At 38.6% G+C, this 14534-nt stretch overlaps 1 protein-coding gene across 2 annotated transcripts in view; it reads left to right on the top strand.

Annotated features, from left to right (window-relative positions):
- LOC116312538 (deoxynucleoside triphosphate triphosphohydrolase SAMHD1-like) overlaps positions 1-7513 on the top strand; it is a 116974-nt gene extending 109461 nt beyond the window's left edge. Inside the window, exons 14-19 of one of the 2 annotated variants that reach the window (XM_039604229.1) lie at positions 6319-6348; positions 6433-6498; positions 6653-6757; positions 6850-6978; positions 7161-7215; positions 7370-7513. In XM_039604229.1, coding sequence (XP_039460163.1) covers positions 6319-6348; positions 6433-6498; positions 6653-6757; positions 6850-6978; positions 7161-7184 — 354 coding nt within the window. In that variant the 3' untranslated portion in view covers positions 7185-7215; positions 7370-7513. The remainder of the gene's footprint in view (positions 1-6318; positions 6349-6432; positions 6499-6652; positions 6758-6849; positions 6979-7160; positions 7216-7369) is intronic. The other variant, XM_039604230.1, reaches the window with a different exon arrangement.
- The last annotated feature ends 7021 nt before the right edge of the window (positions 7514-14534 follow it).

The following is a 14534-nucleotide window of genomic DNA, read 5'->3' as shown; positions in this document are numbered from 1 at the left end:
CTCAAGGTGAAGCAGCCAAAACTTGACATCAGTGATCGAGATGTCCTCTGTGTGCAAATTGCAGGTCTTTGCCATGACCTGCATAAGTAATACCCACATTTTCTCTATTACAAATATTATATGCTGCAGATGGTAATTGTAAAAAATTAAGTGAAACTGTTCTCATATTGTGAATAATATATTAAGATTGGCCTTTATTTGTTAGGACTAACAAATAAAGTCTCAAACCAGGGATGTCAAACTCATTTTAGTTCAGGGGCCACATGAAGAAAAGTCTATTCTCAAGTGGCCCGGACTGGTAAAATCATGGTATATATAACTTAAAAACAACAACTTCAGATTGTTTTCTTTGTTTTAATACGATCAACATTAAAAAAAAATAAAGCTAGAGCCTGAGGACAGTATGTTCAAAATAGTACAAGCACAACATAGCTATTAATCGTAAAACACCTCGAGTTATTTGAAAATTCTAAGGACAAAAAACACAGAAACACACAGTGCCTCAGTGATTCACAGAACTGTTTCACAGATCTCTGAACTATATCAGGGTATCATTTCTCAGGCAGAAATGTAGATAAAAATAATGAAATCCTGTTCCCAAAACAAGTACAAGAACCACAGAGTCAAGAATAGGTTAAATATATAAATCAAAAATAATCAATTAGAAACAGTAGCACATCAACATAAAAACCTATAAACATAAAGCTGGAGCCTGAGGACAGTGTGTCCAAAAGCACAACATAGCTATTAATTACAAAACACCTCAAGTTATTTGAAAATTCTGAGGACAAAGAACACACAAACACACAGTGCCTCAGTGATTCACAGAAGTATATCACAGATCACAGAACTACATCAGGGTGCAGCACTTTCAGTGGGGTTACATAGTTTATTTGACTCCTGATACCTGGCATCTTTTTCACCAGCTCACATCCTGAGTGGCAGCCAACTTCAGGATGTGATTTAAGTGCTTGTGCGTGAGCCTTGAGCGCAGTTTTGTTTTATTTATGCTCATTGCAGAGAAAACTTGGTCAAAACGATATGTAGTTCCGAACATGCACAACAGTTTTGATAAGATAAGATAAGATGGCAGGGATAGCTCAGTAGGTAGAGTGGTAGCCCCATGAACAGAAAGTCGGGGGTTCGATTTCCCTAAAACAGCTACCCTGAGGTACCCCTGAGCAAGGTACCGTCCCTACACACTGCTCCCCGGGCCCCCATTGGCTGCCCACTGCTTAAACTGAGTGAATGGGTTAAATGCAGAGAGGAATTTCCCCACGGGAATCAATAAATATTACAATATTATTATTAAGAAGTTAATCATAGCGAAGCTGCTGTTGGATAAAATTAAATAAATATGCCTAATTATTGGTTGGCTTAATGTGATCATGCTTGCTGTGTGTTTTCTGCACTGAATAAATCCTTTTCTTCACTCTCCCACTTTTCCCCTTTCTCAATTCTAGAAAAGAGAGGAACCAAAAATGTCGGGGGTAAGAATGAGAACAGCTCATAAAACAAGATTAACAAAACAATAATAATACCTCACATGTTATTATGCTTCACAAGATGAATGAAAGTTTTTTTTTTTTTTTAAATGGTTGAAGACATTCCTGAGGGCGGGGAAGACGAGTTTGTGATTATTGTGAGTTTTATTAATTCATCAAACTTTTCTTGAAATATTTTTTTTTATTTAAAAATGTTTTCAACTTCCACTGGGCCATTATTTACAATGTAAATATAAACAAAGGCCTCTCTGTGACATTTCATTTCAGGTTGTTCCATTGGACTCTGAAGAAAGACAATGACCCCATCAGTAACATTTTTCTATCACAAGGATAAGTTTGACAACGCAATCCCAATCTCCGAATCACAGGTGAGAGCTACAGCTTTGATTTCCATGTGTTGTGTATTCTTTTTTTATGCAGCTCCATAAGACAACATTATCTGTGTAATATGTCATTTTTATGCTGCTGTCCTCGATGTCAGGTGTCCAAGCTTCTCCCAGAGCACATTTCTGACGAGATACTTAGGGTTTACTGGAAGAACCATGAAGGAGTGCAAGAAAAAGAGAGAAAAAATAAAGAAAAAGAGGTCACAAAATTCTTTAAAAGCTGGTGCAAGGACTATGGCTTCAAAGTATTACTTACCTAATTTTGTCTAACTGCATCGATTGGTATTACTACATAATAAGCCAAAAGATCATTGTGTAGGCAGGAAAGCTGCTGTTAAAAACTGTCTTATCTTGTCACATCCCTGAATTCAGATTACACTTCATAACTCTGATGTCTTGGTATTAATAATAACCTTTATTTATAGATACAGAATGCAGAAGAGGATGATGGCAATGACAGTCGAACTCCAGTCGATCTGAACATGTGTGAAAGATTCAGATGTCACGTTTTTGTGTGACTGTAGGGATTTTAATATAGGTGGTTTGAATCAGAAAATGTATGTAGTTTGGGTATTTTCCATTTTTTTCCATTCTTTAATTTAAATATTAGCTATACGATTTAGTCTAGATATGAAATGTTATCAAAACATTACATACTGAATGACTTTTAATCAGTTTTTTTGATTGATAATAACTGATACTAACTACTTCCTTCAACATGTATCAATATAAAATAAACTCTTGATAATCTAAAATTAATTATTTAGTGTAGTGTTCCGGCTACATATTGCACGTTTTCACTAGAATCAAACTAAATAGAACGCCTAGTTTCGATACATGCAATTTTGGGTACTGTTGTGACTTGCTCATTGTGTGAAAATTCATTGTTTCATGTCATTGCTAAATGAAAATCTACAGAAGTTAAAATCTTTCAGCTGTTTTCCTGTTCCAACTTGTTTACTGCTGATTTCTGGTAAATTCAAGTATTAAATTCAGTTATTTGTATTCTTTAACAGCCAAGAAAGACACGGCTCAAAGTGGTCTAACTCAAAAAATGATCTTTAATTTTACATTCTCCGGAAACGGAGACACACAGAAACGCCAGCTCAAGTCTGGGGGATCAGGAGCCCGCCTCGCTATATATTTTGCAGCACGTCACACATAGTTTCACCCTCTGTCTGCTCCTCATATGCTGCCAAAACATGCAGTTTCCGGTCAGCCTGCGAACTAGACTCAAAGCTGGCCCTCTCTTATACATAAAACAATATAATCAGCAAATAAGCACTAAAAATATATATTGAATACATGACACAAGATAAAGCTCTTTTTCTCTTATGTTTTGTGTCACCGTGAAGTTCTTACAACATAACATTTGTCACAATGTCCCTCCCTCCGGTTCTGCCTGAAAAAGGTAACCAGAATGCGCCATGAGCAATGGCACGGTGTAAAACTAACTTGAAACTTTAACCACTTAAGAATAAATTATGAAAATTTATATTTTAAGCGTATTCATCTTCTCTAATAAAATGAACCTAACACCATCTGTAAAGAATCCATACTAACACAAAGCCAACTAAGAAACTGGGGGAATGATAAAGCTAGATAAAGATAAAGGTCCCTGCTCAGGGAGGTTGATGTGGTCTGCTCTCAGATCCACAAGCCACTGAGCGTTGCTGTTATGGGTTGCGTCTTTCTCCTTCTCCTATATGCTATAGATATCACTGAGCTACTTGTTGTTTCGCCATCAATGTGGATGTTGGGTATCAAGATTTCATAGGTCCCTCATCCTATTCATGTAAACCCTTCTGCCAGGGTTACTTGCATAGTAGCATGCCAACAGCGCCCTATTTTTGTCTCTTGCCCACCGATCCCTTATTGTTACAGTAGCTGTTGAGGAACCAGGACGTTCCTCAACAGCTGACGCGGACCTTGTTGATCCGGGCAACATCCGAGCCGGCATGACGTCGTATTTATCTCTCTTGCTCATGTATGCGGTAGGCTCACTTAGCATGGGGGTGTGTGTCTAGTCCTGGGACCCTTACCGGATACAGATGCCCAGGCGGGAATCCAACTTGCGACCCTAAGGCGTGTAGTGTTTGTAATTTTTTTGTAACTATGATTAAAAGCTACACTTTAGCTGTCAGCAGTGGCTCATGGTCAAAGCAGCTGTTCATTTTACCTGAATCCTTGAATCTCTCCCTTCTCCATCTATTTTCTCACCACGTGAATTTCACCTTCCTTGTCCCTTCCTCACCTCTCCACAGCTGGTGATGTTGACTGTGCAGCAGCTAAAATGTCGGTTAATTTGACACATTTTGCTACATCTGTTTTTTTTTTTTATTTTATTGTTTTCTCTCGGGTGTGGACCAAAGCAACTGCACTGAGACCCTTCAGCCCCTTTTCCATTAGACCCTCTAATGACTCATCAAGTGACCCCACTGACCAGCCAATTGGTGGCATGTAGTCTGACCACATCACATTTTAATACCTGTTCAGATCACTTGGAAAACTGGCCAAGCAGGCACCATTTTAGTACCAGGTACCGGTACTGTGAGTGAGTCGCCCAATTAGGTACTAATGGAAATGGGGCTTTTGGAGAAGGTGGTCCTGGTCCAGTTACAAATAAACCTCAGAGCAGTTCGTTTAGGGCACAGGTGTCGACCTCCAGGTCTCGAGGGCCGGTGTCCTGCAGGTTTTAGATCTCACCCTGGGTCAACACACCTGAATCACATCATTAGTTCATTACCAGGCCTCTGGAGAACTTCAAGACATGTTGAAGAGGTCATTTAGCAATTTGTATCAGCTGTGTTGGATCAAGAACACATGTAAAACCTGCAGGACACCGGCCCTCGAGGCCTGGAGTTCGACACCTGTGGTTTAGGGTAACATAATTCAAACTCGATCCCAACAGACTACTAGGTGTACATTGAAAGTTTGAGAAAAAAACATTACATGTTTAGATTTACATTCAAAAAAGGCAGAAAGATTACTGTAGATGTGCAAAGTTCTGTACAGGCTAGCAACTCGCTGTGAAATGAATAGAAATTGTCCATGTTCTCCAATAGTCCAGAATATAGCACCTTCTTCCTGTATTTCCTTCAGGAACTACCTGCATACTCGTGCCACATCAGGATGGGTATTGTCATGCACCAGGAGGAATCCAGGACCCGCTGCACCAGCGTTGGGTCCTGAGACCTGTTGCATAACATGTAGAAGTTTGTGTCTCTCTATGGATATGGCTCCCCAAACTATCACTGATAAACCCCCAAACTGATCATGATAAAACAATGTTACAGGCAGCATAACATTTTCCATGGCTTCTCGAGACCCTTTCACAGCTGTCTCATGTGTTCAGCCCTCATCTGTGAAAAGTGCAGGGCACCAATGGCAGACTTGCCATTTCTGGTATTCTATGGCAAATGCCAGTTGGGGTACACAGTGCTGGGCAGTGAGCACAGGGCCCACTAGATGGATATTGCGCCCTCGGGCTACTCACATGAACTCTGTTCCTGATTGTTTGATCACAGGCATCCGTACCACTGGCATGCTGGAGGTCATTTTGTAGCTCTGGCAGTGCTCATCTGGTCCCCCTGGCACAAAAGAGCAGATACTGGTCCTGTTGATGGGTTAAATATCTCCTATGGCCCTGGATAATCCTCTGCTCTTGAGACTGTGCTGGCAGACACAGCAAACCATCTGGCAATGTATTAGTAGTGACACTGACCCTTGTCTAAAGCAAAACTAGTGAAAAACAGTCAGCAAAGATAAGGATGACCCTATCCCAGCTACCATAGGGTGCGAGGCAGGGTACACCCTGGACAGGACACCAGTGTCACGCAGGGCTAACACAAAGAGACAGACAACGATTCACACCTACAGGCAATTTAGATTCCCCACTTAACCTAACCCCACTAATTACATGTCTTTGTACTGTGGGAGGAAGCTGAAGTACTCAAAGAGAACCCACAAGGAGAACATGTAAACTCCACACAGAAATGCCAGATGGTGAAGTTGAACTCAGGACCTTCTTGCTCTGAGGGAACAGTGGTAATCCCCACCGTGCTGCCCGATTTTTAGTTATTGTAGTTTTTTGACCCACTATTTGAGAAAGAGTTAAACTAATATTTTGTAGCGGATTTTGATTGAAACCATTTCAATCACTAGGTTCATGGTCACCTGCATACTAACTTATTAGCCCAGTTTAACCTGCAGTTAGGCAAACTTTTTGTTGCAAGGAAAACATTTTTTATTGGAAAATGAAAAATAATCATGCCCAAGCTGCAATGTTGGAAAAAACAAAATGATCACACTTTTTTGGTAATATCAGGTTGATTACAATATTTGTGTTGTGTGACTGCTCTGAAGTAAGAGAGAGAGAGAGAGAGAGAGAGAGAGATGTTGATGTGATTCTTCTCTCCCTTTCTCAGCTCAAGAAAGAAGACCAAGAGGAAATAAAAGTGAGAGTGAAAAGTGATCATAAAAAGAGATTAGCAAAACAATGATAATATCAAACAGCAAATGTTCTCTCCTCTATCTGTCAGAAGATGAAGGACAGCTTGGAAAATGAACTGGTTAAAGTTATTTCAAAAGACAGCTTTGAAATTACTGTGAGTTTTTATTCTAATTATACTCAGTAATAAATCTTCCTAAAATATTGGTTTTTGCTTTGTTGTTTTAGTTAAATTGTGTTGCCAACCTGCACTGAGCCATAATGTACATGTGAACATAAACACAGGCTGGTCTGTCACACTTCTCTTTTAGGTTGTCACTTTGGACTATGGGATGAAAAACAAGGACCCCATCAATACCACATATTTCTACACTAAGGCTAACCCTACTGAAGCATTCAAGATTCCCAGAGAACAGGTCAGAACTACTGCATGTCTTTGCATGAGCTGTGTGTTCTTTCTGTAGATGTCTCTGTAAAACAGCTTTTATGTTACTGTCCTTGTTGTCAGGTGTCCAAGCTTCTCCCAGTGTGCTTTGCTGAGAAGATCCTCAGAGTTTACTGTAAGAACTCAGCCAGTCTGAGAGATGCTAAGTTCTGCTTTCAAAGCTGGTGTCACGAAAATGACTTTCTAACTGAGGTAACACTTTATTCTGTTGGGTGGCAGTGACAGGCATTACCATGTTACAAGCAATGTGATGAGAACATAAACAAGAAAGCTGCTGTTAAACCTGCATATCCTGTCAGAGCCTTGAGTTCACATAACACATTTGACCTTTTGGTTGTACTAATGAACTTGTCTGTGTCCTTATATATCTACAGGATCGAGACAGAGCAACTCCATGAAATGAAGATGTGAAACACTGAGAGATTTATTTTTTTGTATTACTGCAGAGATTTAAAAACAGGTAAATCAGCAAACTAAAGTAGTCTGATGAATAAAATATTTATGACACATTTTCACTATAATCAAACTATATAGCTCAACCTGGCCAAAGGTTTAGATAAAGGCTGCTGCTGTGATTTGCTCATTGTGTGAAAAATCATTATTTATTATATAACAGGCCTCTAGATGAAAATTTTACCAAAGGATAACAGAATCTTTCTGCTGTTTCCTCTTTAGATTTGTTTACTGCTGGTTTCTGATCAATTCAAAATAAAGTTTCTTTTCTCTTTGTGTGTTATTTTTAAGTAAAAGCTCCTAGAACACAAGAACATATGATACAAATACTATATTTTTAAAAAATTGCATAGATTTCACTATGCTACTCATACTTGCTGGTTACTGTTGGAAAACGCATCCAGGATGCAAAACCTAATGTAGCCGGGTGGCAAAAGCTCTCATTATGAAACCCCAGTCATGAATCAGACATAATAGACACTTATAGCAATTCACATTGTATGTGATTTTTCAGCGTTCCCTACTGGGGTAAGTCGTTTGGGTAATAAGTCTTATTGTTCAAAGAGACAAAGCCCATGTGCTGTTAGCCCCTTTGCCACAGCTGAGGTTTAGAGAAGATTGAAACCTTGGTAAACTTTGTAAGAATGTAAAGATTACAATAACTGTGTCGAAGGCTGCACAGTGTCACAGGACAGAAGCTGTTGGCACAATTTAGATGGTTGTGCTCCAACTTACTAGCAAACCAGGTGCACTGCAGTCACAAAGTTCAGAAGAATCTTTAAAACACATGTATCAGACCCCTGTGGTTGTGTAACATGTTTTTGTTGTAAAATTCACAAGTTCCAATGTTTTGTGGCTGGAGTTCACTTATAAGCTACTGGCCAAAGCTAGTGAATGCCAGGTCCTGGATCAGTAAAGCGTGTGGTGCTGACTATTGAATGAAACATGAAAATTAACATGCAAAGTCAAGACTGCCACAACCATCAGAGTGTCTTGGTAAAAAAAAAAAAAAAAGAGGGCAACCTGACTAGGATGGATTCTTCCCAGGAAACAAAATTTAGGATAAAGCACTGATGGGAGACCTGCATGCCAGCTGCTGGCTCTGCTTTCACTGCTCTGAGATCAGTTATGATTTGCCCTTGGAGTGTAAACACAGCTAGCATTAGCATATAAACAAGCTTCAAGGATTTTTGAGTTTCTGTTTGATAATTACCTTGACCAACAGGTGTGATGTAGAGAAGATGGAAGGTGAAAAAGTTGTTATATAACTCATTTAGTACATTAGCAAGGATAGCTGACAATGATGGAGAGGGATGGCAGCTCTGAACATGTCTGATCTAATAAACAGGCTGAACAGATGCAGGCTCAGCAGCACATTCAGATTAGCTGCTATTAGAATGTCTGAATATAATATGTTTAACTGCTTTGCCAGCGCTCCACTTCCCTGTATATATACTTATTTAATTGATTTTATTTGAAAATAAAATATACAATATTAACATAATGTTCCCATTTGATGCATTCTACCAGAGTTAGCTCAAAGCTCATTTCCATCTGGAGTCGATAGAATTTCCTGCAAGGGAAATTCTTGTGTTTCAGCAATATGATAAATCATAAAAGTAACAGTACCAGAGGTGATTGTTAAGGGCCTCATAGTAGATAGTGTAAAAATGTATATATATACAAACCAGTAATTAAAAAAGCTAATCAAAGTTAAAATTAATTTAGCTAAAAACAGAAAAACTAAGGCTGATATTGTGTATGAGAGCAGTGCAATTTGCATTAATATGTACACTATAAATCTAAGGAAAACAGCTGCTTGAAGGCATCTATGTCCACTGTGAACAACTATGTTTAACCAGAGGTGGGGACTTATAACATCAACTGTCCGCCATCTATAATCCAGTTTTGAGATCCCTTTCCAGACGCCTTAACACCCACTCACATCCTGGACCATTTGACCTCAGTAAATCACATGATAGGGTAGGGCTACGTTTCACAATGGGTTCACCCGAAACCTTGGCTGATTGTGACCCACACTTGTTTTCACACCTTGGCTCGTGTGATTAGGTCGAGGGTAAATAGGGGACCCATGACCCTAAATCTGGGACTCTCCACCAATTGCTCTTAGAACTGAAGAAGCTTCTCGGATGAGAGGTGAAACGTCTTCAAGAAACTTGAAAAAAGGAGTCCAGATGCTCCTTCAGACCAGTGTTGGGTAAGTTACTCTAAAAAAGTAATTAAGTACTAATTACTAATTACTTAGTCAATATTGTATTTAAAATACTTATCTAATTACTGTGTCAGAAAAGTAACTTAGTTACTAAATAAGTAATTTAACTAAATACTTCTTAAAATCCCTATAAACCTTGAGTGGACAAACAATAGAAATTAAACTCTTTAAATAATAAATAAGTTTTTTTTAAAGACGGAGACTCTACAGTACGCAGCGGTAGCATGTCTTCCACAATGTAGCCTGCAATCATTTTTTTAAGCTCACTTTCAGACGCTTTCTGTGCTGCTGAAGTAAAATCAAGTTTTGCCTGCTTAGCAGGAGTTGCCGCGGTGTTATCCATGGATGATGAACAAGGATCACTCAGAAGTGTTCGTCTGTGCTCTCGTGTCAGGCGCGTCAGTAGATTACTCGTGCTATTAACAGCAGCCGATAGTTCTTTCTCCCCAGGACATAGCTTACATATTACTGTAATATTCTTGTCTGCTTGTTTCAGAAAAGTGAAGAGACGGGAATATGTCCACTTCATAAAACAGCCACACACTTCAGCCGAGTCCGACATCTTCCACTTTAGAATAGACTATGCAGCAAACTGGCGCGAAATGACGTGCACCTGCACTACAGCGATGTTAAAGCGGCAGAGTTTACTTCTACGCTTAGAAGATAAATTATTGAAATTAAATAATGATATTCAGCGAGTTTAATTATTTTACAATGTAACGCATAAGTACATTGTAAGTAACTGTAATTAAAATACCTAAAATGAACAGTAATTAGTTACTCTACTTTTTCAGTGGAAAAGTAATTTAATTACAGTAACGCGTTACTTAGTAACGCGTTACACCCAACACTGCTTAAGACAAGGAGGCCAATGTCTGTTGGTGCAGTGAAGTGTGTTTCTCAAAAAAATACGAAACTCTCATATGAAAAGCTAATGTAAAATCGCATTAGCTAATTATGTTAATACATAAATACCCAGTGAGGCCCAGCACTGAGGTAACTGTACATGTGACTTGTTTAAAACACGTATACAAGTTCAAACATTTGGTAAAACAAGTCTGAACAACGTTGGAGACACCTAATGCATAAACCAAAATAAATAAAGCAGTAGAAAAACTGGACACACGGGATGAACACAACACAATGAACCTTGAGTGATTGTTCCACAAGTATTTCTTGTTTTATACTCAAGTCTTCCTCATCATCATGTTTTCTCTTTCATTTCTTGCTAGAATGTTGTGTTAGTTAGAAACATCATGGTGATGAACAAATCGATTTACTCTGCCTTACAGAAACCTGGTTACAGCAGGATGATTATGTTAGCTTAAATGAATCAACACCCCTGAGTTATACTATCAGCATCCTTGAGGCGCAATCTGAGGGGGCAATGTGGCAGCAATTTTCCACACCAGCCTATTAATCAACCAAAGCCCAAGACAGAGTTAGGCTTGTCCACTCTAGCTAGAAAACTCACAAAAACAGATTTATTTGTTATCATCTATTGTCCACCTGGACCTAACGCAGACTTTCTGTCTGATTTCTTCGACTTTATTTGATTTAGTGCTAAGATAAAATAATTATTGTAGGAGATTTTAACATCCATGTAGATGCTAAAAATGACATTCTCAACATGGCATTTAATCTGTTATTAGACTCAACTGGCTTCTCCAACCTTCCTTTCATATCAAAAATTCTTGAAAGAGTAGTTGTCAAACAGCTAACAGATCATCTGCAGAGGAATGGCTTATTTGAAGAGTTTCAGTCAGGTTTCAGAGCCCATCACAGCACAGAAACAGCTTTAGTGAAGGTTACATATGCTCTTCTTATGGCCTCTGACAGTGGACAGTCTAAACTGTAGGAATGTCTTAAAGACATAAAGACCTGGATGACCTCTAATTTTCTAAATTCAGATAAAACTGAAGTTTATTACTAAGCCCTGAAAAGCTTAGAAGTATGGTATCTAACCAGATTCTTACTCTGGAGGGATTACCTTGGCCTCCAGTAACACTGGGAGGAACCTTGGAGTCCTTTTTGACCCAGATATGTCCTTCAGTGCACATATTAAAAAATATGTAGGATTGCTTTCTTCCATTTGCGCAACATCTCTAAAATTAGATATATCTCAGAGTGATGCTGAAAAACTACTTCATGCATTTGTTAGTTTTAGGCTGGACTACTGTAATTCATTACTATCAGGATGCCCTAAAAACTCCCTGAAAAGCCTTCAGTTAATCTAAAATGCTGCAGCAAGAGTACTGACAGGGACTAGAACAAGAGAGCATATTTCTCCTATATTGGCTTCCCTTTGTTGGCTCCCTGTTAAATCCAGAATTGAATTCAGAAAAGCTGTAGGCTGCTCGGGGATTCCAATGATCATCCAATGATGATCTTCAGTCATCTCTCTCCATCACTTTGCTCACTGGACATGCTCTCTTCCCAACCCGTTCTCACTCCCAGCGCGTAAAATACCGACGATTTGTCACGTCCCTAAACTTCTCATACGGACGCAAAAGGTACCCTTCCACGTCTGTATGAAACGCTGTGGGTTCTCAATTCACTCTGATATGAACCCGCTCATGGCGCTAAGGGACGCTTAGAGCAGAGGCTCCAGTCGTCCATTTACTCCAATAATAACCCAGTCACGGCGAAGCATGACGCCACCAGATACAATCTGATTGGAGAACTGAGGACCCTCTCCCTGGAAGTGTTTTTCTCACTATTTTAAGGATTTCTTTTGATGACATCGTTGACATTTCTCAACAAAAACACATCCAAGTAAAGCAGTTTGATGAATAAACTATTTATGACACATTTTCACTACAATCAAACTGTATAGATCAACTTGGCTCAAAGGTTTAGATAAAGGCTGCTGCTGTGATTTGCTCATTGTGTGAAAAATCATTATTTATTATATAACAGGCCTCTAGATGAAAATTGTACCAAAGGATAACAGAATCTTTCTGCTGTTTCATCTTTAGATTTGTTTACTGTTGGTTTCTGATCAATTCAAAATAAAGTTTCTTGTGTCTTTGTGTGTTATTTTTAAGTAATTGCTCGTAGAACACAAGAGGGAACTATATTACAAATACTATATTTTTTAAAAGTGCATTGGTTTCACTATGCTACTCATACTTTCTGGTTACTGTTGGAAAACGCATCCAGGATGCAAAACCTAATGTAGCCAGGTAGCAAAAGCTCTCATTATGAAACCCCAGTCATGAATCAGACATAATAGACACTTATAGCAATTCACATTGTATGTGATTTTTCAGCGTTCCCTACTGGGGTAAGTCGTTTGGGTAATAAGTCTTATTGTTCAAAGAGACAAAGCCCATGTGCTGTTAGCCCCTTTGCCACAGCTGAGGTTTAGAGAAGATTGAAACCTTTGTAAACTTTGTAAGAATGTAAAGATTACAATAACTGTGTCGAAGGCTGCACAGTGTCACAGGACAGAAGCTGTTGGCACAATTTAGATGGTTGTGCTCCAACTTACTAGCAAACCAGGTGCACTGCAGTCACAAAGTTCAGAAGAATCTTTAAAACACATGTATCAGACCCCCTGTGTTTGTGTAACATGTTTTTGTTGTAAAATTCACAAGTTCCAATGTTTTGTGGCTGGAGTTCACTTATAAGCTACTGGCCAAAGCTAGTGAATGCCAGGTCCTGGATCAGTAAAGCGTGTGGTGCTGACTATTGAATGAAACATGAAAATTAACATGCAAAGTCAAGACTGCCACAACCATCAGAGTGTCTTGGTAAAAAAAAAAAAATAATAACTTCAGAGGCAACCTGACTAGGATGGATTCTTCCCAGGAAACAAAATTTAGGATAAAGCACTGATGGGAGACCTGCATGCCAGCTGCTGGCTCTGCTTTCACTGCTCTGAGATCAGTTATGATTTGCCCTTGGAGTGTAAACACAGCTAGCATTAGCATATAAACAAGCTTCAGGGATTTTTGAGTTTCTGTTTGATAATTACCTTGACCAACAGGTGTGATGTAGAGAAGATGGAAGGTGAAAAAAGTTGTTATATAACTCATTTAGTACATTAGCAAGGATAGCTGACAATGATGGAGAGGGGACGGCAGCTCTGAACATGTCTGATCTAATAAACAGGCTGAACAGATGCAGGCTCAGCAGCACATTCAGATTAGCTGCTATTAGAATGTCTGAATATAATATGTTTAACTGCTTTGCCAGCGCTCCACTTCCCTGTACGTATATATACTTATTTAATTGATTTTATTTGAAAATAAAATATACAATATTAACATAATGTTCCCATTTGATGCATTCTACCAGAGTTAGCTTAAAGCTCATCTCTATCTGGAGTCAATAGAATTTCTTGCAAGGGAAATTCTTGCGTTACAGCAATATGATAAATCATAAAAATTAAAGTTAAAGTGCCACAGGTGCTTGTTAAGGGCCTCATAGTAGATACATACACACAAACCAGTAATTAAAAAAAACTAATCAAAGTTAAAATTAAGTTAGCTAAAAACAGAAAACCTAAGGCTGATATTGTGTATGAGAGCACTGCAAATTGCATTAATATGTTCACTATAAATCTAAGAAAAACAGCTGCTTGAAGGCATCTATGTCCACTGTGAACAACTATCTTTAACCCTTTAAGGCCTACCATAGAACCAAGTCCGCCAGAGCTTATCTTAATATTTTTACATGCTGTAGTGCCATTTGTTGGAGCATTTCAAGTTGCTATACATCAATGCAACCGTTATAAGATAATATAATATAAGATAAGATAACCTTTATTAGTCCCACACGTGGGAAATTTGTTTTGTCACAGCAGGAAGTGGACAGTGCAAAAGTTATATACCAAAAATTAGAATACAATAAGAATAAAATACTGTACACAACTGTACAGAATAGAATAAAATAAAATACTATATACAGTAGAATAAATAGAATAAAATATGCAATAGGATAAAAATAGAATACAAATGCTTTATACAACTGAGTAAAAATACAACGATGCCAGAAAGGAATATTGCACTTAGTGTTATTGCACATGTGTGGGTGTGTGTGTTTGATCAGTTAAAGT

Source organism: Oreochromis aureus, linkage group 20 (assembly GCF_013358895.1).
Source record: "Oreochromis aureus strain Israel breed Guangdong linkage group 20, ZZ_aureus, whole genome shotgun sequence".
NCBI classification, from domain to species: Eukaryota; Metazoa; Chordata; class Actinopteri; order Cichliformes; family Cichlidae; genus Oreochromis; species Oreochromis aureus.
The sequence above is the reverse complement of the archived record's forward strand: the minus strand, read 5'-3'. Positions and strand labels throughout refer to the sequence as shown.